At 45.5% G+C, this 21,790-nt stretch overlaps 2 protein-coding genes across 6 annotated transcripts in view; both read left to right on the top strand.

Moving 5' to 3' along the window:
* THRAP3 (thyroid hormone receptor associated protein 3) overlaps positions 1–1,190 on the top strand; it is a 74,493-nt gene extending 73,303 nt beyond the window's left edge. For all 5 annotated transcript variants that reach the window (XM_022575241.3, XM_022575239.3, XM_089895923.1 and 2 more), the window contains one exon: positions 423–1,190. In XM_022575241.3, the coding sequence (XP_022430949.1) occupies positions 423–644 (222 nt within the window). In that variant the 3' untranslated portion in view covers positions 645–1,190. The remainder of the gene's footprint in view (positions 1–422) is intronic.
* Positions 766–21,341, top strand: MNMIP1 (manchette microtubule inner protein 1). The gene is given in 16 exon segments (XM_089913543.1): positions 766–841; positions 3,433–3,620; positions 3,716–3,787; positions 4,054–4,164; positions 4,414–4,504; positions 4,682–4,737; positions 4,839–4,884; positions 5,034–5,134; positions 5,253–5,339; positions 5,504–5,546; positions 19,431–19,524; positions 19,619–19,671; positions 19,771–19,849; positions 20,000–20,899; positions 20,991–21,054; positions 21,140–21,341. Coding segments are annotated over 16 exon segments (2,139 nt in total). The 3' UTR covers positions 21,218–21,341.
* Positions 21,342–21,790: the final 449 nt, after the last annotated feature.

Here is a 21,790-nt window from a genome sequence, read left to right as displayed (position 1 = left end):
CTGACAACTCAGATCATAGTTTCACGTTTAGGGGTGATTTGCTTTCTCAAACCCACTCTTTGAGAGACAGTGTTCTAAATAATATGGAGTTACTTAAAGTTCCTCTGCCTGTTTTCTCATCTGTGTAGTGGAGGGTGGTAATGATAGGGTAGGGTAGATGTGAGGATTAAATGAGATGATGCAGGAAAAGGTCTTTGAGTGAAGATTTTATCATCATCATCATTATTATAATGCCTAAACTACTGCCTTAGAATTCAAGGAACCCAACTGAGTATTCTCTTAGATCTGAATCAGTGGCATTTTTAGAGTGGGGAACAGGGCATAGGTTCACTTGAGAAAGTCATATTTGGGTGGGTTCAGAGGAGAGGGTTCTGGCTACTCTTGTTCACTCTGGCATTGATGGCAGTCTTCTTTCCTTTCAGCATGATGACCGTGAAGGTGAAGGCAGTGAGAAGTGGGTGAGCCGGGGCCGGGGCCGAGGAGCCTTTCCTCGGGGTCGGGGCCGGTTCATGTTCCGGAAATCCAGCACCAGCCCCAAATGGGCCCACGACAAGTTCAGTGGGGAGGAAGGGGAGATCGAAGACGACGAGAGTGGGACAGAGAACCGAGAAGAGAAGGACAATTTACAGCCTACAGCTGAGTAGAGGCCACCTTGATGGGAGCCCCTGCCCAAGGGAGAGAGGCGCTGGGAAGATGGCTGGTGAGGAGCTAAACAGAGGAGCCTCGAGAAGATTCTGAAAATCCCACCCCTACCCCCCACCAGCCATGCAGAACTCCTACTACAGCCGAAAGCATCCCTGGCGCTGTGTCCCGCCAGAGGCAGCCGGCTGTGGGGCCTGGGGTCAGGCCCAGCTCTTGAGCAGAACACACCATGTTGGGCTTTAGCTGTGTGGTTCTCATTTGTTGCTGTGTGGGGTGGGGCTGGGGTAGGGAGGGCAGAGCGATACTTGGATTTTGGTTTGTTCCCTATTAGAAACCAACAGTTTTATTCTTCATTTCATTTCATTTGGAGCTAAGAGGACTAATTTGATGATTTTCAATCTCTTCTCCCTTATCCTGATTTTAAAAGCCCCCCCCCCCTTTTTTTTTAGGCATATATAGTAACATTAGCGGAAAGATTTAATTTGGGCAACTTTGATTCTTAAAAGAGAAAACAAAGCATGTGAATAAACATTGAAGTGTTCACCTCAGTTTGGGACCAAACTGCTTGAATCTTTGTAAAAGTTGGTTTTGTATGTCGAGGAGGAGTTCAAGGCCTTTCTGACCACCTTGTGTTCCCCTTTTCTGCGCAGCCATGTATCACATGGTGTTGTTCCTAACCACACCCCATGTGCGCACCTCCCCTCTCCGCCAATATTTTCTGATTTCTTCTGGGCTGGGCTTCCCCTTCTCCACCAGCAGCTCCAGTATCCCGAACTTTCTAGTCCTGCTGATCCTCTCAGCAACAGGGGTGGAAACTGGATGTGGCAGTTTCTGGTCTGTTTTCTAAGAAACTTCTGACTTCTATTATCTTTACAAATATAAGATGAGAAAATAATTTTTTCAATATTTTTTATTAATCTTTTTATAAAATGAAAAGAAACTCCTATGATCGATTAAGGAAGGTGGTTATGGCTGGGTGGTTTGTGGGGGTTTGTTTTTTTTTTTCTTTTTCTTTTTTTAACCTTAAGCTTTAAGTTGAAACATTCTCAGATGTTTGGGGGGAAAACATCCTCTTAAAATGGGTCCTTGTGCTTGCCTTCTGGGGAGGCGGTCCTGAGCAGGTGAATCATATGGCATTTATGCATATGTTATATGCGGACTGCACCCACCTCTTCCCCCCCTCCAACCTTTGCCTCTTGGGTTGTTATGCTACTTTCCCCTTACTTTGCTACATTTCTATAGTTAAGTTGGTTTTACTTGAATGATTCATGTTTAGGGAAAAAAAAAATGAAAATACCCTTAAAATTTGTTTCAACTCCTCCTGCAAATAAAAAAATAAATGAAGTGGCAGATGTAAATGGGCTCTGGTCATTGTCACCCTGAGTGTGTGTGTTGGGGCGGGGGGTGTCTCCCATAGCAGCTTCAGGGAACCTGAAAAACCAGGTGTCTGGGGGGGGCTGGGCCCAGACTGTTGCTCAGCTCCATCCGCTCCAGCTCCGCATTTGGTTGTTCTAGGAGGACCTCAGCCAATCCTGCGTTGCGTTATAGCTTCTCTTTCCCTTTCCAGTGATTTTGCTTCATATCCTGTACCTTGGACACCCTAGGAGAACCAGATTTTTTCACTCTGGTGTCATAAGCAAGAACTTTGGCTTCCAAAGTGGTGGGGCAGGGGTCAAGGGGTGTGGATAACAGGCTCGGCTTTCTTTTTTTCTTGAGGCTCACAGATTTTTTGAAAAATAATATCTTTTCATAAAGCTACTTAAGTCACTCCAGCTGCTGTTCAATGCAGCACAAAAGTGGGCTCCATGCTGCAGTGAAGAGTCTCCATTAACCCGGGGTAGCAACAGATGAAGTGGTTGCAGGGCTCGGGTTCGGCTTTCTACATTCGCCACTAAGCAGGAAGATGACCTGAAAGTTAACCTAGCCCACGTGGGACTGGCACTAACCTTCAGCCTTTGCCAGCGTTGGCCTTGGCTGCAGGAGAGCAGGAGCCTTGCAAGCTCCTGAAGTTCCCTTCTTCCTGTCTTCTCCCTGGGAAAATCCGGGCATGTTTTCTGAAACCAAATGAGGCCCCCTTGGCCTGAAGAAAGGGGTTTTGTGCTCTTCCTCTTCCCTTGAAGGGGGTCCAGGGAGGAATATGCCTCCCAGGGAAAGCAGCAATAGGTTTGTGCGCACAGAACAACCACCCCGTCCACCCAGGACCCGCCCGAGAGCGTTTGCTGCCTGCTGGTATGTGCCTCTTCCCACCTCCCCTGCAGCTAAAAGCTTGTCAGCCCGGAGAGGGTAGGCCAGTAATGGTGGGTGGGAGCCTCAGGGCCAAGGCTGGGAGAAGGAGGGAAGGTGGCTAGACTGAAACTTAGGTGGTTAGGCAGACAAGATCATGTAGGGGAGCTGTGACCCCAGCACTGGCCAGAGATCCCGGAGTCCTCACTCCTGGTCTGGGGACCGAACCCGCCGAACTGGGCCGCCCCTTCTCCCATACGCACTCCTTGCACCTGGAGCCCGACCTATCGGCTCGCGTCTCCGCCTCCTTGGCTTCACAATCTCGCTGCTTGTCCCACCCTACCTGGACCCAGTATCGGCTGCGAACGCGACTGCACCATCCTTCTTGCTCGGCTCCGGAAGGCGCCCCGGAAGCCATAGGTATGTGCAGAGGGTTTGGGTTAGCTCTTCTATGCAACTGAGTGGAAATAGCGATAAAAGCCTACACCACCACCCCGCTGTCCCGCTGTCCACACGGGGCCTGGGACTCGCGCCATGGCCAGTCGGCCCTGAATGGGCTCTTCTGAGCCGCGTGCCAGCGCCATCCTCCGCCCGCAGAGGTGCTGGTCCTGGCCGGATACAGCGCGCAGAAAAAGGACGAGCTGAGCCTGGCGCACGGGGACGTGGTCCGGCAGGTGTGCAATGGGCCCGCACGGGGCTGGCTGCGTGGAGAGCTGGGGGGCCGTTGTGGCCTCTTCCCCGAGTGCCTGGTGCAGGTGAGGCCGGGCCGGAGGTCGGGCGGGGGTTGGGGTGGCTCTCAGCGCGCGCCCCCGGGAGCTGAGAGCCCCCCTGCCCGTGCGCTCATTCGTAGGAGATCCCTGAGACTCTCCGCGGCTCGGGGGACGCGCCGAGACCGCGCTGTGCGCGCCGCCGAGGTGAGAGCCAGGGCGGTGGGCGAGCGCGCGCAGCTCCCCCCCACCCCACCCCCACCCCCACCCCAGGTCTTCCCAGCTCGCCGAGACGGGCGCGGCTCTGGGCGGGACTGCGTGGCCTCTGTGCGTCCCGTGATTGGTTCTCGAGTACAATGCTCCGCCCTGGGGCGGGGCCTGGAGGTACAAGGGGGCGCTCGCGGCCCGCCCCTGTCCCCCTCAGAGGACTGGGGCTCGAGGCTCCAGAGACCTCCCTCTCGTCAGACCCCAGGTCACCCAGGTCGAATCTCCGGGCCACCGAAGATAGTGCAAAGTGAACTTCAGCTACAGCCCGGAGCAGGCTGACGAGCGGAAGCTGCAAGCTGGGGAGATTGTGGAAGTGATAAAGGAGGTGAGGGGATGAGATAATGAGAGGGTTTGGGGGGAGATGATGGAGTATGTCTCCGGATGAGGGGACATGGGTGCAGTGAGGGTGTGGATGATGGGACTGATGAGGGGCACAGAAATGGGCAAGTGGGGGAGCAAGGGAGGAGAGGGGTCATCGGGCAGAATCGGGAGAGGGGGGTGAACCAGGGTTTAAGATGCCTAGGGAGCCCCTTGGGGCAGAACCAGATGCCCCTTCGTCCTCCCCCCTCCCCAGATTGAGGACGGCTGGTGGCTGGGGAAGAAGAACGGGCAGCTGGGAGCCTTCCCATCCAACTTTGTGGAGTTGCTGGACAGTGGGCCCCCAAGTGAGACCTGGACCCTGTGACCCCGTGAACCCCTGTGACCAGACTCTACAATCTTCAGTGACCCTCCCCAGTGGCCTGAACGTGTGATCCACACATCTTGCCCCATCACCCCTTTGACCTCTCCCATGACCTAAACTGAATTAGCACCAGCCCCTAACCTCACTATCCCCCCACCAGGCCTTGGTAACCCAGACATGCCTTCAATCAGCCTTGGTCCCCAGCGGGCTCCCAAGGTAAATTGGGTGGAGTGGGCAAAGACGTGGTGAGTTCATCTTGGCTGGGAGGGGCGGGGGTGTTGGGGGGCTCAGCTTGTTCCTCGCCCTTCCCCCACTAGCTGAGCAGCCTGACCTATGACAGCCCTCCAGACTACCTGCGGACAGGTGAGCACCCAGCCAAAGGGTCCTTCAAATCCTCCTCCCCAAGCCACTCTGACTTGGGGGGAGGGGGGACCCAGCTAGACTGATGGAGGAGGGAGCCGATGAATGGTTTGGGGAGGGGGTTTGGCTTCAGTGAACTGACCTCCCTTCAGTCTCCCACCCTGAGACCTACCGGGTCCTGTTTGACTACCATCCCGACGCCCCAGACGAGTTGGCGCTGCGGAGGGGGGACGAGGTGAAAGTACTGAGGAAGGTGTGAAAGGCACAGGGCAGGGGAGGGCACAGGGACGGGGGTGTTGAGAAGGGTGGGCTTGGGGAAAGAAGGAGCGTGGGGATCTGGCTCACCTCCCCACGGCATCTTGCTCTCCCAGACCACAGAGGATAAGGGCTGGTGGGAAGGAGAGTCTCCAGGCAGAAGAGGACTTTTCCCAGATAACTCTGTGCTCCCACCACCCCCGGTGAGTATGAAGCCAGGCACTCAGGTGGCAAGGGGCAGGCTACTCTGGACAAAGTTGGGGGTTGTGGCTCTCACGGGACACAGCTGGAGGGCCACCCACAAATGAGGGTGGACCTAGAAATGTGAGGGCTCCTCTTCAGATTCTGGCACTTCTTTTCTGCATAGGTCAAGAAGCTGGTCCCACGGAAAGTGGTATCCCGGGAATCAGGTGGGTGCCCGGGGAGCCTGGGATTGGGGGGGTGATCTCTGGGAGACGATCCACCAGTCCAGTTGCTCATAAGCACCCATAGTTTCCCAGTGGTCCAGTACACCCTCTTAGGAGGTACCTCCCCATGGGACTGGTAGGAATGTATGTGGTCAGTGTTAGGAATGTGTCACTTTGTGTGTGTTAGTATGTTCCTGTTCTTCTTTCCAGAGAATGTGGCTGTCATTCTCATGAATGAATGTGTTTAGGTTTGTTTCATTTTGTAAGGAAATGTATGGATCAGTGTATCTGGGTCTTTGAGACTGTGTGTTCATGTATCTATTAAGTGTGTCAGTGAATAGTTCTGTTTATGTATCGCTATATTCGTGGGATGTGTCTTTAATTTATGTTTTAATGTAATATTTCACGTAATCAAAAACTATATATAATATATGTGTTTTCAAAGTTAATAATGAGTGCCCATGGTCTGTCACCCAAACCCAAGAACTAGAAATTGCTAGTGGTTTGTGTGCTCCTCTCTTTCCCTTCTGCTACTTCCCCCACATCAAAGGTAACCCTAACCACTACCCTGAATTTTGAATAATTCCCTTGAGTTTTTAAAGGTACTCACTTTGGTATGTGCCTAATTTATTTTTGTTTGTTTTTGAGGTCTATAAAAATGGCATCATATGTTTATGGTCTTCTGGGACTTGCTGTTTCCAATCAACATTATGTTTCTGAGATTCATCCATGTTGTGTGTAGATGCAGTTCATTTCTTTTTCTCTGCTGTATACTATTCCTTGTGGGACTGAACGCAAATTATGTATCTGGTCTATTCCTGATGTTGGACATTTTCGTTGTTTCTAGTTTTTATTTTTATTTCATTTTATTTTTTAATTCATTTATTGTTGTTTGCTAAAGCCAAGTAGAAAACGGCAATACTAGATTGTTTAATATGTTTTAAACACAAACATTTGATAAGATACCAAGTGAAAAATGTACATTTATAAAACAGGAAACAGAAAACCTCCTTTATCTTTCCAATATAAACCAGTAGCCACTGCTGGCCCCAGGTCTGCCTCAAGCCTTCAGTCCCCTGGGAGCTGCTCTCTGGATATGGTGTGTGTTTTCAGGGACTTGCCCAGCCTCTGGCAGCAGGACTCCTGTTGCAGGAGCTGAGTAGTAAAGACAAGAGGGGCTAGGAGGGCTGTGATGAGGTTGCAAGGCTGGAACCAGAAGCAGCAGGGCTGTAGTATTTACTATCACAAGTAGTGCTGCCATAAACACTATCATGTGCCTATCTTCCGGTGTGCAGGTATAATGTTCCTCTAGGATATAGTCCTAGGAGTGGCACTGCTAGAGTGTAGGGTATGTAAATGTTCAGCTTTTATGAGGTCAAGTCACATTGGTTTCCAAAGGGATTGTACACTTTTACCACTACACCATTGGTGTATAAGAGACCAAACTGATCCAAATCCTCTTCAACACTTGGTATTACCAGATTTCATTATTTTCGTGAATCTAGCACAAAATAGCATCTCATTGCGGACTTCATTTGTATTTCCCTGGTTAGTAATAATTGTTGAAGTTCTTTATATATTCTGAATTACGTGTTATACATGTTATAGATACTTTCAGTTTGTGGCTTTTCTTCTTTTTTTTAATGAGGTTTTTGATGAATAGGAGTTCTAAATTAAAAAAATTTTTTTGAAGTGTAGTTGATTTACAATATTATATTAGTTTCAGGTGTACAACATAGTGATTCAAAATTTTTACAGCTTATACTCCATTTAAAGTTATTGCAAAATATTGGCTATATTCCCTGTGCTGTACAATAAATCCTTGTAGCTTATTTATTTATATATCATTTTAAAAAATTAGGTTCCACATGTTAGTGATACCATATGACATTTGTCTTTCTCTGTTTGACTTACTTCATTTAGTGTGATAAATGTCCACCCATGTTGCTGCAAATGGCATTATTTCATTCTTTTTTATGGCTGAGTAATATTCCATTGTATATATGTACCACATCTTCTCTATCTGTTCCTCTGTCGATGGACATTTAGGTTGTCTCCATGTCCTGGCTATTGTAAATAGTGCTGCAGTGAACATTGGGGTGCAGGTATCTTTTTGAATTATGGTTTTCTCCAGATATATGCCCAGGAGTGGGATTGGTGGAATATATGGTAGTTCTATTTTTAGTTTTTTAAGGAACCTCCATACTGTCCTCCATAGTGGTTGTACCAACTTATATTCCCACCTTATTTATTTATTTATTTCCCAGCTTATTTATTTGTTTGTTTATTTTTTAAAATTTATTTTTACGTGGGATCCCTGACCAGGGATTGAACCCAGGACCACGGCAGTGAAAGCACCAAGTCCTAACCACTGGACTGCCAGGGAATTCCCATTAATTATTTTACACAGAGTAGTTTGTACCTTTTAATCCCCTACCCCTATCTTGCCCCACCCACTTCCCTCTCCCCACAGGTAACCACTAGTTTGTTCTCTATGTCTATGAGTCTGTTTCTATTTTGTTATATTCATTTGTTTGTTTTGTTTTTTAGATCCTACATATAAGTGATAAGCACATATAAGTGATAACATACAATATTTATCTAGGAGTTAATTTTAATGCAAACATATCAATCTTATCTTTAATAGTTAGCAGGTTTTTTCTTGTTTAAGTAATCCTTCCTGCCCCAAATTCAGAAAAACAGTCCATTTATATTTTCTTTAAAACTTTTAAAGTGTTGCTTTTCATTTTTAAATGCTTTTATCTATGCAGCATTGATTTTAATGAGTGATCTAATTATACTTTTTTCCATATGGACAGTCACTTGTTCTAGCACCATTTATTATTTCTGCATGTAGTTTTATTGTGTCATTTTAAAAATTAGATATCCTTTTTATTATTTTTACAGGACTATAGAAATGCACTGATTTTTGTATATTGATTTTATAGCCAGCCATGGTGCTGATAATTTCAGTAATTTATCTGTAAATCCTTAACAGGTTTTCTATGAAGACAGTCATTTAATCTGTGAGTAATGACAGTTTGGCTCTCTCCTTTCCACATCTTATATCTTTTAATTTCATTTTCTTGTTTTACTCTAGTGGCTAGGATCGCAATACAATATTGAATAGAAATAGTGATGCTGAACATCATTACCATGCTCCTGATTTTAAATGGAATGCTTCAAACTTTTTCCCTTTAACAATGATGTTTGCTTAGATCTTTTGTAGGTATATTTTTTGTCTGGTTAAGGAAGGTCTTTCTGTTTCTTTTGCTTAGAAATTTTATCAAGAATGGGTGTCAAGGGCTTCCCTGGTGGCGCAGTGGTTGAGAGTCCGCCTGTCAATGCAGGGGATACAGGTTCGTGCCCCGGTCCGGGAAGTTCCCACATGCTGCAGAGCGGCTGGGCCGTGAGCCATGGCCGCTGAGCCTGCGCGTCCAGAGCCTGTGCTCCGCAATGGGAGAGGCCACAACAGTGAGAGGGCCGCGTACCGCAAAAAAAAAGAATGGATGTCGAATTTTCTTAAATTGTTTATATGAATCTTTTGAAATTATGATATAGGTTTTCTTCTTTACTCTGTCAATGTAATAAAGATATTTGTAGAATTTTCTAATATTAAGCCACCCTTGTATTCCTGGGATAAATTCAAATTGGTCATGGTTTATTATTTTTTCATATACTGTTGGGATACCTTCCCAGTTTTTTTTCTTTTCCTTCAGATTTTTGCATTTGTTTTTACTGTCCTCATCTGATTATCAGTATTATACTGGCCCCATGAATGAGTTAAGGAATATGTTTTTTTGTTTTTAAAATATCTTTTAGATCTTACATAAGATGGGAATCATCTTTCCTTGAAAGCTGGTAAAACTTACTTGTACATTCATCTGGTCCTCTTTTCTTCCATTATGGGAAGATTTTAAACTACTTCAATTTCTCTATAGTTATAAGCAAGTCTGGCTTCTGGCTAAAATTCTTTCTTTCTTCCTTCCTCCCTGCCTCCCTCCCTCCCTCCCTCCCTCCCCTCCCTCTCTCCCTCTCTCTCTCTTTCCCTCTCTCTTTCTCTCTCTCTCTTTCTTGCTTTTTTTTTTAAAGTGCATAGTGTTTTTAATATATATATATATATATTTTTAATTGGGGTATAGTTGTTTTACAATGTTGTGTTAGTTTCTACTGTACAGCGAAGTGAACTAGAGTTCCCTGTGCTATACAGAAGGTTCTCATTAGTTCTCTATTTTATACATATTAGTGTATATATGTTAATCCCATTCTCCCAATTCATCCCACCCCCTCCTTTCCCCCCTTGGTGTCCATACGTTTGTTTTGTACTTCTGTATCTCTTTCTCTGCCTTGCAAACGGGTTCATCTGTACCATTTTTCTAGATTCCACAAATATGCGTTAATATATGATATTTGTTTTTCTCTTTCTGACTTACTTCACTCTGTATGACAGTCTCTAGATCCATCCACATCTCAACAAATGACCCAATTTCGTTCCTTTTTATGGCTGAGTAATATTCCATTGTATATATGTGCCACGTCTTTATCCATTCATCTGTTGATGGGCATTTAGGTTGCTTCCATGACCTGGCTCTTGTAAATAGTGCTGCAGTGAACATTGGGGTGCATGTGTCTTTTTGAATTATGGTTTTCTCTGGGTATATGCCCAGTAGTGGGATTGCTGGATCATATGGTAATTCTATTTTTAGTTTTTTTAAGGAACCTCCATACTGTTCTCCATAGTGGCTGTATCAATTTACATTCCCACCAACAGTGCAAGAGGGTTCCCTTTTCTCCACACTCTCTCCAGCATTTATTGTTTGTGGATTTTCTGATGATTCCCATTGTAACTGGTGTGAGGTGTTACCTCATTGTAGTTTTGATTTGCATTTCTCTAATAATTAGTGATGTTGAGCAGCTTTTCATGTGCTTCTTGGCTATCTGTATGTCTTCTTTGGAGAAATGTCTATTTAGGTCTTCTGCCCATTTTTGGATTGGGTTGTTTGTTTCTTTAATATTGAGCTGCATGAGCTGTTTATATATTTTGGAGATAATCCTTTGTCCGTTGATCCGTTTGCAAATATTTTCTCCCATTCTGAGGGTTGTCTTTTCGTCTTGTTTTTCGTTTCCTTTGCTGTGCAAAAGCTTTGAAGTTTCATTAGGCCCCATTTGTTTATTTTTGTTTTTATTTCCATTACTCTAGGAGGTGGATCAAAAAAGATCTTGCTGCGATTTATGTCAAAGAATGTTGTTCCTATGTTTTCCTCTAAGAGTTGTATAGTGTCCGGTCTTACATTTAGGTCTCTAATCCATTTTGAGTTTATTTTTGTGTATGGTGTTAGGGGGTGTTGTAATTTCCTTCTTTTACATGTAACTGTCCAGTTTTCCCAGCACCACTTATTGAAGAGACTGTCTTTTCTCCATTGTATATCCTTGCCTCCTTTGTCATAGATTACTTGACCATAGGTGCGTGGGTTTATCTCTGGGCTTTCTATCCTGTTCCATTGATCTATATCTCTGTTTTTGTGCCAGTACCATATTGTCTTGATTACTGTAGCTCTGTAGTGCAGTCTGAAGTCAGGGAGTCTGATTCCTCCAGCTCCATTTTTTCCCCTCAAGACTGCTTTGGCTATTCGGGGTCTTTTGTGTCTCCATACAAATTTTAAGACTTTTTGTTCTAGTTCCATAAAAAATGCCGTTGGTAATTTGATAGGGATTGCATTGAATCTGTACATTGCTTTGGGTAGTATAGGCATTTTCACAATATCGATTCTTCCAATCCAAGAACATGGTATATCTCTCCATCTGTTGGTATCATCTTTAATTTCTTTCATCAGTGTCTTATAGTTTTCTGCATACAGGTCTTTTGTCTCCCTAGGTAGGTTTATTCCTAGGTATTTTATTCTTTTTGTTGCAATGGTAAATGAGAGTGTTTCCTTAATTTCTCGTTCAGATTTTTCATCATTAGTGTATAGGAATGCAAGAGATTTCTGTGCATTCATTTTGTATCCTGCAACTTTACCAAATTCATTGATTAGCTCTAGTAGTTTTCTGGTGGCATTTTTAGGATTCTCTATGTATAGTATCATGTCACCTGCAAACAATGCCAGTTTTACTTCTTCTTTTCCAATTTGTATTCATTTTATTTCTTTTTCTTCTCTGATTGCCGTGGCTAGGACTTCCAAAACTACGTTGAATAATAGTGGTGAGAATGGACATCTTTGTCTTGTTCCTGGTCTTAGAGGAAATGCTTTCAGTTTTTCACCATTGAGAAATGTTTGCTGTGGGCTTGTCATATATGGCCTTTATTATGTTGAGGTAGGTTCCCTCTATGCCCACTTTCTGGAGAGTTTTTATCATAAATGGGTGTTGAATTTTGCCAAAAGCTTTTTCTGCATCTATTGAGATGATCATATGGTTTTTATTCTTCAATTTGTTAATGTGGTGTATCACATTGATTTGTGTACATTGAAGAATTCTTGCATCCCTGGGATAAATCCCACTTGATCATGGTGTATGATCCTTTTAATGTGTTGTTGGATTCTGTTTGCTAGTATTTTGTTGAGGATTTTTGCATCTATATTCATCAGTGATATTGGTCTGTAATTTTCTTTTCCTTTTTTTTTTTTTTTTGCGGTACACGGGGCTCTCACTGCTGTGGTCTCTCCCGTTGCCGAGCACAGGCTCCGGACGCGCAGACTCAGCAGCCATGGCTCACGGGCCCAGCTGCCCCGCGGCATGTGGGATCTTCCCGGACCAGGGCACGAACCCGTGTCCCCTGCATCGGCAGGCGGACTCTCAACCACTGCGCCACCAGGGAAGCCCTGTAATTTTCTTTTTTTGTAGTATCTTTGTCTGGTTTTGGTATCAGGGTGATGGTGGCCTCGTAGAATGAGTTTGGGAGTGTTCCTTCCTCTGCAATTTTTTGGAAGAGTTTGAGAAGGATGGGTGTTAGCTCTTCTCTAAATGTTTGATAGAATTTGCCTGTGAAGCCATCTAGTCCTGGACTTTTGTTTGTTGGAAGATTTTTGTTCACAGTTTCAATTTCATTACTTGTGATTGGTCTGTTCATATTTTCTATTTCTTCCTGGTTCAGTCTTGGAAGGTTATACCTTTCTAAGAATTTGTCCATTTCTTCCAGGTTGTCCATTTTATTGGCATAGAGTTGCTTGTAGTAGTGTCTTAGGATGCTTTGTATTTCTGCGGTGTCTGTTGTAACTTCTCCTTTTTCATTTCTAATTTTATTGATTTGAGTCGTCTCCCTCTTTTTCTTGATGAGTCTGGCTAATGGTTTATCAATTTTGTTTATCTTCTCAAAGAAGCAGCTTTTAGTTTTATTGATCTTTGCTATTGTTTTCTTTGTTTCTATTTCATTTATTTCTGCTCTGATCTTTATGATTTCTTTCCTTCTGCTAACTTTGGATTTTGTTTGTTCTTCTCCCTCTAGTTACTTTAGGTGTAAGGTTAGATTGTTTATTTGAGATTTTTCTTGTTTCTTGAGGTAGGCTTGTATAGCTATAAACTTCCCTCTTAGAACTGCTTTTGCTGCATCCCATAGGTTTTGGATCATCATGTTTTCATTGTCATTTATCTCTAGGTATTTTTTGATTTCCTCTTTGATTTCTTCAGTGATCTCTTGGTTATTTAGTAATGTATTGTTTAGCCTCCAGGTGTTTGTGTTTTTTGTGTGTTTTTTAAATTTATTTATTTTATTTATGGCTGCGTCAGGTCTTTATTGCTGCACACAGGCTTTCTCTAGTTGTGGAGAGCGGGTTTCCCATTGTGGTGGCTTCTCTTGTTGTGGAGCACGGGCTCTAGGTGCACAGTCTTCACTAGTTGCGGTGTGCAGGCTCAGTAGTTGTGGTGCCTGGGCTTAGTTGCTCCGCGGCATGTGGGATCTTCCCGGACCAGGGCTTGAACCCGTGTCCCCTGCATTGGCAGGTGGATTCTCAACCACTGAGCCACCAGGGAAGCCCTATGTTTTCTTTTCCTGTAATTCATTTCTAATCTCATAGCGTTGTGGTCAGAAAAGATGCTTGACATGATTTCAATTTTCTTAAATTTACTGAGGCTTGATTTGTGACCCAAGATGTGATCTATCCTGGAGAATGTTCCGTGCGCACTTGAGAAGAAAGTGTAATCTGCTGTTTTTGGATGGAATGTCCTATAAATATCAATTAAATCTATCTGGTCTATTGTGTCATTTAAAGCTTCTGTTTCCTTATTTATTTTCATTTTGGATGATCTGTCCATTGGTGTAAGTGCGGTGTTAAAGTCCCCCACTATTATTGTGTACTGTCGATTTCCTCTTTTATAGCTGTTAGCAGTTGCCTTATGTATTGAGGTGCTCCTATGTTGGGTGCATATATATTTATAATTGTTATATCTTCTTCTTGGATTGATCCCTTGATCATTATGTAGTGTCCTTCCTTGTCTCTTGTAACATTCTTTATTTTAAAGTCTATTTTATCTGATATGAGTATTGCTACTCCAGCTTTCTTTTGTTTTCCATTTGCATGGAATATCTTTTTACATCCCCTCACTTTCATTCTGTATGTGTCCCTAGGTCTGAAGTGGGTCTCTTGTAGACAGCATATATATGGATCTTGTTTTTGTATCCATTCAGTGAGCCTTTGTCTTTTGGTTGGAGCATTTAATCTATTCACGTTTAAGGTAATTATTGATATGTATGTTCCTATGACCATTTTCTTAATTATTTTGTGTTTGTTTTTGTAGGTCCTTTTCTTCTCTTGTGTTTCCCACTTAGAGAAATTCCTTTAGCATTTGTTGTAGAGCTGGTTTGGTGCTGCTGAATTCTCTTAGCCTTTGCTTGTCTGTAAAGCTTTTGATTTCTCCATTGAATCTGAATGAGATCCTTGCCAGGTAGAGTAATCTTGGTTCTAAGTTCTTCCCTTTCATCACTTTAAGTATATCATGCCACTCCCTTCTGGCTTGTAGAGTTTCTGCTGAGAAATCAGCTGTTAACCTTATGGGAGTTCCCATATGTATGTTATTTGTCATTTTTCCCCTGCTGCTTTCAATAATTTTTCTTTGTCTTTAATTTTTGCCAATTTGATTACTATGTGTCTTGGCGTGTTTCTCCTTGGATTTCTCCTGTATGGGACTCGCTGTGCTTCCTTGACTTGGGTGGCTATTTCCTTTCCCACGTTAGGGAAGTTTTCAACTGTAATCTCTTCAAATATTTTCTTGGGTCCTTTCTCTGTCTCTTCTCCTTCTGGGACCCCTATAATGTGAATGTTGTTGCATTTAATGTTGTCCCAGAGGTCTCTTAGGCTGTCTTCATTTCTTTTCATTCTTTTTTCTTTATTCTGTTCCACAGCAGTGAATCCCACCATTCTTTCTTCCAGGTCACTTATCCGTTCTTCTGCCTCAGTTATTCTGCTGTTGATTCCTTCTAGTGTGGTTTTCATGTCAGTTATTGTATTGTTCATCTCTGTTTGTTTGTTCTTTAATTCTTCTAGGTCTTTGTTAAACGTTTCTTGCATCTTCTCGATCTTTGCCTCCATTCTTTTTCCGAGGTCCTGGATCATCTTCACTATCATTATTCCGAATTCTTTTTCTGGAAGGTTGCCTATCTCCACTTCATTTAGTTGTTTTTCTGGGGTTTTATCTTGTTCCTTCATCTGGTACATAGCCCTCTGCCTTTTCATCTTGTCTGTCTTTCTGTGAATGTGGTTTTTGTTCCACAGGCTGCGGGATTGTAGTTCTTCTTGCTTCTGCTGTCTGCCCTCTCACCTTTGTTTTTTTACTCTAGTTTGTCAGTCTTTTTCTTTGGTGATAAGTTGATGAGTTTAGACTATATTAATCATAATTATTTTACAATATTTTTAAATGTTTATTTTCTCCTTTTTTTCTTATTTCACTTTTTTCATTAATTTAGAATTAGTACACTTTATTGTTATTATTTTAGTGGTTGCTCTTGAAATTTACCATGTATATTTAACTTAACAAGTCTAAATTCAAAGTCTTAACCTTTCTCCTGAACAAAATCTCCAACTATTATTTTTGAATTATTTCTCCTTTCAGTTCTGTCAGTGTTTGCTTTATATATTTTGAGGCTTTGTTGTTAGGCACATGTATATTTGTCATTGTTATCTCTTCCTGATGTACTTACCTGTTTATCATTATAAACTCTCCCTCTTTGTCTTCAGTAATTTTTCTCCTCTTGAAATTTTTTTTGTCTGATATTAATATATGGTTATTATTATAGTTACTATTTATGTGATATATCTTTCTCCAATCTTTTACTGTCAACCTATTTGTGTCTTTGAATCTGTTGTCCACAGTATATAGCTGGATCTTGCTTTTTAAATTCAGTTTGACAATCTCTGCCTTTTATTGGGGTGTTTAGGTTAAGAGTTAGCAAATTATGGTCTGTGGGCCAAATCTGGCCTGCCACCTTTTTTGGGGAATGGGGGTTAACAGCTTTATTGAGATATCTTGACATACCATACAATTCACTCATTTAAATGTACAGTTCGGTGGTGTTTAGTAGAGTCATAGTTGTGCAACACCACCACAATCAATTTTAGCATGTTTTCGTCACCCACTGTACCCTTTAGCCATTACCCCACCAGCCTCCCCATTCTCCCCTCCTCATCCCAAGACAACCACTAATCTACTTTGTCTTGATAGATCTGCCTACATTTCATATACATGATATCATACAATATATGGTCTTCTTAATGGGCTTCTTTCACGTCAAATAATGTTTTCAGGGTTTATCCATTTTGTAGTATGTGTTGTACTTCATTCCTTTTTATTGCCCAGTAATATTCTATTGTATCACTTTTTCCATTCATTTGTTGATGGATATTTGGATTGTTTCTACTTTTTGGCTATGAACTTTATTAGTGTACAAGGTTTTATGTGGACGTGTTTCCATTTCTCTTGGGTATATACCTATGAAAGGAATTGCTAGGTGATATGATAACTCTGGTTTAACTTTGGGAAGGACTGGCAGACTGTTTTCCAAAGTGGTTGCACCATTTTATATTCCCACCAACAGTGTACGAGGGCTCCAGTTTCTCCGCATTCACACCAGTACTTGTTGTTATCTGTCTTTTGATTGTAACCATCCTGGTGGGTATGAAATGCTATCTCATTGTGGTTTTGCTTTGCATTTCTTTGATAGCTAATGATGTTGAAAAAATCTGAATCCTTTGCCTATTTTTTAATTGGGTTGACTTTTTACTGTTGAGTTGTTGGAGTTCTTTATATTTTCTAGATAAAAGGCCCTTATCATATGTATGATTTGCTAATATTTTTCCCCGTTCTTTGGGTTGTCTTTTCACCTTCTTGATGGTGTCCTTTGTGCGCAAAAGTTTAAAATTTTGATGAAGTCCCACTGACCTATTTTTTCTTTGGTTGCTTGTGCTTTTGGTGTCATATCAATGAAACCAGTGCCAAATCCAAGGTTGCACCCCATATTGATTGAGTTCTCTTCAACCATGGCAGTAAAGCTGTTCATCCTCCACCTATCCCACCCTGCAGAACATCCACATGGACCAAGGCAGTAGGGGGTGGGGGAGGGATGGGAGCAGGCAAGAACACTGTCAAGCACAAGTGCTTCTCCAATTATTTTATGTCTTTGGTCAGTATCCAAGCACTGAACTGGTTGTTTTGCCATTTTTATCCAGCTTTATAGTTGCTGTGTGGAGAGGGTATTTAACCACCACCTACCTCGCTCGGCCATAGTCAAACCCTGCTTCTATTACCTCTTCCTTTGAACATGGCTTTCAAATTTTCACTCCTTGTCTCATTCTACTTCTAGTTTAACTAATTCTCTCTCTAGATTTTTATCTGGGTTTAATCTGTCTAACCTACACATTGCATTTTATTTCATATATGCTATTATCATCTCTAGTAGTACAGAATTCTTTTTTTTTTTATTTTCCCTGCAAAATCTTCCTGTTTATTCCTAATGGTCCTTTTGTTGCATGCTCATCCTTTATTTCTTCAAATATACTGTATGTAGCTATGCTGTGTTCTTTTCCTGACACTTCCAGTATCTGCTGTGTGTTGTGTCTGCTGACTCCTGCTCTCAGTGGCCTGCCCTCTCGCGTGTTTTAGGATCTTTGTGTATGATCTCAGTGTGGGGGAGTTCTGTACACCTCTGTAGGGGAAAACTTCTTCCAGCGAGGACTCGCTTTTACTTCTGCTAGTAGCCAGAGGGCAGCAACCACTGGAGACCACTTCCGCCGTCTGGAAGAAGGTGGTGCAAGGCTCTCGCTGCTGTCTGGCTACCGAGCTCTGGGCCTGTGATGAGCCAAAGGAGCAGAACATGGGGCACCTGCTCCTCATCACTGGCCCCAGGCTCTGTAGCCACAAAGTCGTGCTGCCCTCTCACTTCCTTTCTGGCCCCAGTTCCTTCCTCCCTTTTTGTGGGCTTCTCCTACCTCTTTTATGTCCAACAGTAACTTAAAACTGTATTCTAAGCAGGATATAATTGCTCTCTAGTGGGAGGCCCCCACAGAGCACCTGATCAGCCACACTACAAGAAGCAGGAGTCAAAGTTAACATTTACTGAGCTTTGACTATATGGCAGACGCTAAGCACCTCACGTGGATTAAGTCACTCAAACCTCACAACAACCCTATAGGATGTGTATTCTTGTTATCCATGTTTTATGGATGAGGCCATGAGGGCACAGAAAGGTTAAATTACCAACCAAGTTCTCACACAACTGGTGAGTAATAGAGCAGGAATTCCAAGTCTGCTGTCTGGCTATAGGATCCATGCTCTCGCCCACTGCGACCCACAGTCAGGGGATTTTGTTTATATCTGTGTGTGATGTTGTGTGTGCAAGTCAATTTCAGCATGTGTGCCTGTGCCAGAGTAGCTGTTCCTGTGTCCGTGGATATGAATGTCACTTGTGTGACTGCCTTCAGATGCTCACTCTGATGTCGCCTTCTCAGGACCATCTCATTTAAAATCATACATTCCCCTGCTTATTCGTCCTCTGTACTACTAATAAATCCCTAACACACTACATCGTTTACTCCTTTTGTTTATGTCTGCTTCCCCAGTAGAACATGAGCTCATTCTGGCTGCTTTGGGGAGAGCACACCATAAGCAGGGTGGGTGCAGCCCAAGCCCAGGTTGGAGGCTGCTGCGACAGTCCTAGTGAAGACGGTGTGACTCAATCTAGAGTGCTTAGTGGTGGAGGTGGGGATGAGTGGCTGGATTCAGGATGTGTTTAGAGCAGACAGGACTTACTGATGGTTTGCATGTGCAGCATACGGAAATAAAGGTGTCAGGGAGGACTCCTCACTTTGTCGTCTGAGTGAGTGGGCGAGATGGGGAGCAGTGGGAGAGGGGCAGATTCTGAGGGCAAGGAGGTTGGGAAGCAAGAGTTTAGTTCTGGCTATGGTAAGTGTGTGATGCTAAGTTAAGTGGAAATATTGAGAGGGCTGTCGGGTATGAGTCTGGAGTTCAGAGAAGAGGAAGGGGCTAGAGATGAAAATTTAGGAGTGGTTGGCTTATTGATGATAATAAAACCCGTAAGACTGGGTGAGATCTCTTAGGGAGTAGATGTGATAGAGAAGACAGAGAAGGGAGTGTGGACTGGAAGGGGGAAGGATGTTGCCTTGGTCCAGGAAGGAGAAGAGTCTGAACCAGCCATGGGCACTAAGCCGAGTACAAGTCTTTGAAAAGCATGGATAAAAACTGGCAGGATTTGGAGCCATCTCCCCACGAAGCCTTCCCTGACGCCTCTTTGGGGTGCTCCCATGGTCAATGTCCCCAGAGCTCCCGGGAGGCAGGGTCAAATGTAATTCATCTCCTGTCACTAGTCCCCTGCGCACAGCACAGCGACTCTTAGATGAATGGATGAGTGAACAAATGCCCCACTCCCCTCTCCCCTCCCAGCTCCTATTAAGGAACCCAAAAAGATGATGCCCAGAACAGCCCTCCCTACGGTCAAGAAGCTGGTGACAGCCCCGACTGGGCCAAGCAAAGCCAAGTAAGGAGCAGGGTGGCGGAGGGGGAAAGAGGAGGGTACAGAAGAAATGCTGCTCCCTGCCCCCATCCCCGGTTCTGATGGAGAAATGTTTCAGGCCATCTTGGACACCCAGCGGAGACAGTCAGAAGCGCCCTTCCCGAAACTGCAGTGAGTGGGGTGAGGCCTGGGGTGTTGTGCTGAGGGACAGAGATGGGGAGAGGCTTGGGGTCCAAGTAGGCCCGGGCTCCTGAGGGTCTGCTCTCACAGGCTCCAGCAGCAGTCTCCTCAGTGGGTGTCCAGGCCAGAGTGGCAGAAAGCGAGCCCAAACCCAGGCTTCACAGCAACACTGCAGCTGGTCAGGTGAGAGGCCTAAGACGTGGTGGGACAGTGGGAATCTTGGGCAGAGTCCGGTTCTCAGGGGTGTGGTGTGAAGGATCCCAGGCCAAGGGGAACCAGACTCAAACTGTCAAGGTACCCAGCCCTCGGCTGAGACCTCACCCCCATCCCCACAGGGCGAAGAGCAGAGCAGCCTTACAAAGGCCCCTTGTGTGAATAAAACTCCAACTCTGGACAAGACCCCCAGCCTAGAGAAGACCCCATCTCCGGATAAGGCTGGCAGCCCAGAGAAGACCTCATCTCTGGACAATGCCCGCAGCCCGGAGAAGACCTTGTCTCCAGATAAGGCCCCCACTCCAGAGGAATCCCTAACTTCAGATAAGGTCCCTATCCTAGAGGAGACCCCAACTCTGGAGGACAAAGCCCCCAGACCAGACAGGGTCTTTTCTGTGCATGAGGTCCCGGTCCCAGAAGTCCCACCTGGTCCAGAGATGGCCCCTCCTGGGGACGAGGCCCACACCCTAGGAAAGGTCTTGACCACCAAACAGGTGCTCTCTGAAGAGACCTCCACCCGAGACAACACTCAGTTCCGTCACTTCTCTCCGGAGGAAGCCCTGCTAAACGCCAGGTCTCTTGGGGCCAGTGAGGCTCAATCCCAAGAGGAGGTTCACATGCCAGAGGAGCATCCCCTCTGCACGGTGAAACGTCCCCCGGATAAGACGGACAGCTCCCCTCTCCAGTCCGAGTCCAAGTCCAAGTCAGGGTCTATGCCTGCCCTTGAGAAGGCCTACCTCCAGGAAGAGGCTACCACTCTCCTGGAGGAGGCACCAGCGAAGGATGAGGCTACCCCCAAAGAGGAGGTGTCCCCCGAAGAGGTATCCCCTGCTCAGAAGAATCCACATCCTATCGTGCTGACTCCAGAGCCCCAAATGACTCCCACCCTCCACCCCTCGGCCCCGCAAAATCTCACAGATAGCAAAAGTGACAGAGACGACATGAGGATAAAGGACGAGGTGGAGGCTTTAAGGAGGTCGCTGGAGCTGATGGGGGTGCAGCTGGAGTAAGTGGGGATGGGTGCGGGGAGGGGAGGAGAGGGGTGCGGGCCCTAGGCCTGCCCGGCCCACCCCTTCCCCTCGGTCTCGCGTCCGCAGAAAGAAGCTGACTGACATCTGGGAGGAGCTGAAGAGCGCGAGAGAGAAGCGCGTGTTGCTGGAGGTGGGCGGGGTGCGGGTCCCCTGCGGGGCGGGGGTGGGGTGGGGGGTGGGCGGCTGGCACTCCCCAGACGCCCTCTCTCCACTAGGTTCAGATGACACGGAGGACCCAGGAGTCCCGGAACCTGGGCTCCATCCACGCGCAGGCGCAGACGCAGACGCACTGAGGGTGGGCCCGGGAGGGACTACGGCGGGACCTGGAGCGAAGTCGGGCTCCGGCCACCCACGTCCTTGCACACGATTTTGGGAAACGCAAGAAAGTAAACTCTGCCGTGTACGCGCGCCACGCCTCCCTGGTCCCTGCAGGGCGGGGTCTGCGCGGCGGGGCGGGGCTGGCGTTCCGCGCTCCGGTCCCTCCGCTTTCCTGGCAGCCGCTCCTGGGCACATCTGGCCAACATGTGGCTTCCATTACCGTTCCCAAGGCCTGCGCATGGCTATTTTTATCCACCGGATGGCGAGGGGGGAGGGTGTCTCCTTCGGACGCTAGTCCCCGCGCTGGAGAAATGGCCGGCAGGAGGGGCCCAGGAGGGGTCGGGCCTCTGCCCGGGGGCCGGATTCCAGAATCCAGCTGTGCGCCAGGGGAGGGGCCGGCGGGCCGGCTCTCCAGCCCGGAACCCTCCCAGTTGCCTTCACTGTCCGCTCTGGAACGCAGTGACACACGAACTCCACAGGCCAGCTCAGGCACCCCAGGTTACATTGGGGCTAATAGCGCCTTAGCGTCAAGGTTAGGGTTCCGAGGC

Source organism: Delphinapterus leucas, chromosome 1 (genome assembly GCF_059928025.1).
Source record: "Delphinapterus leucas isolate spDelLeu-1000000601 "Yukka" chromosome 1, BTC_Dleu_Yukka2, whole genome shotgun sequence".
Classification (NCBI taxonomy): domain Eukaryota; kingdom Metazoa; phylum Chordata; class Mammalia; order Artiodactyla; family Monodontidae; genus Delphinapterus; species Delphinapterus leucas.
This window is presented reverse-complemented; position numbering and strand designations above follow the sequence as displayed.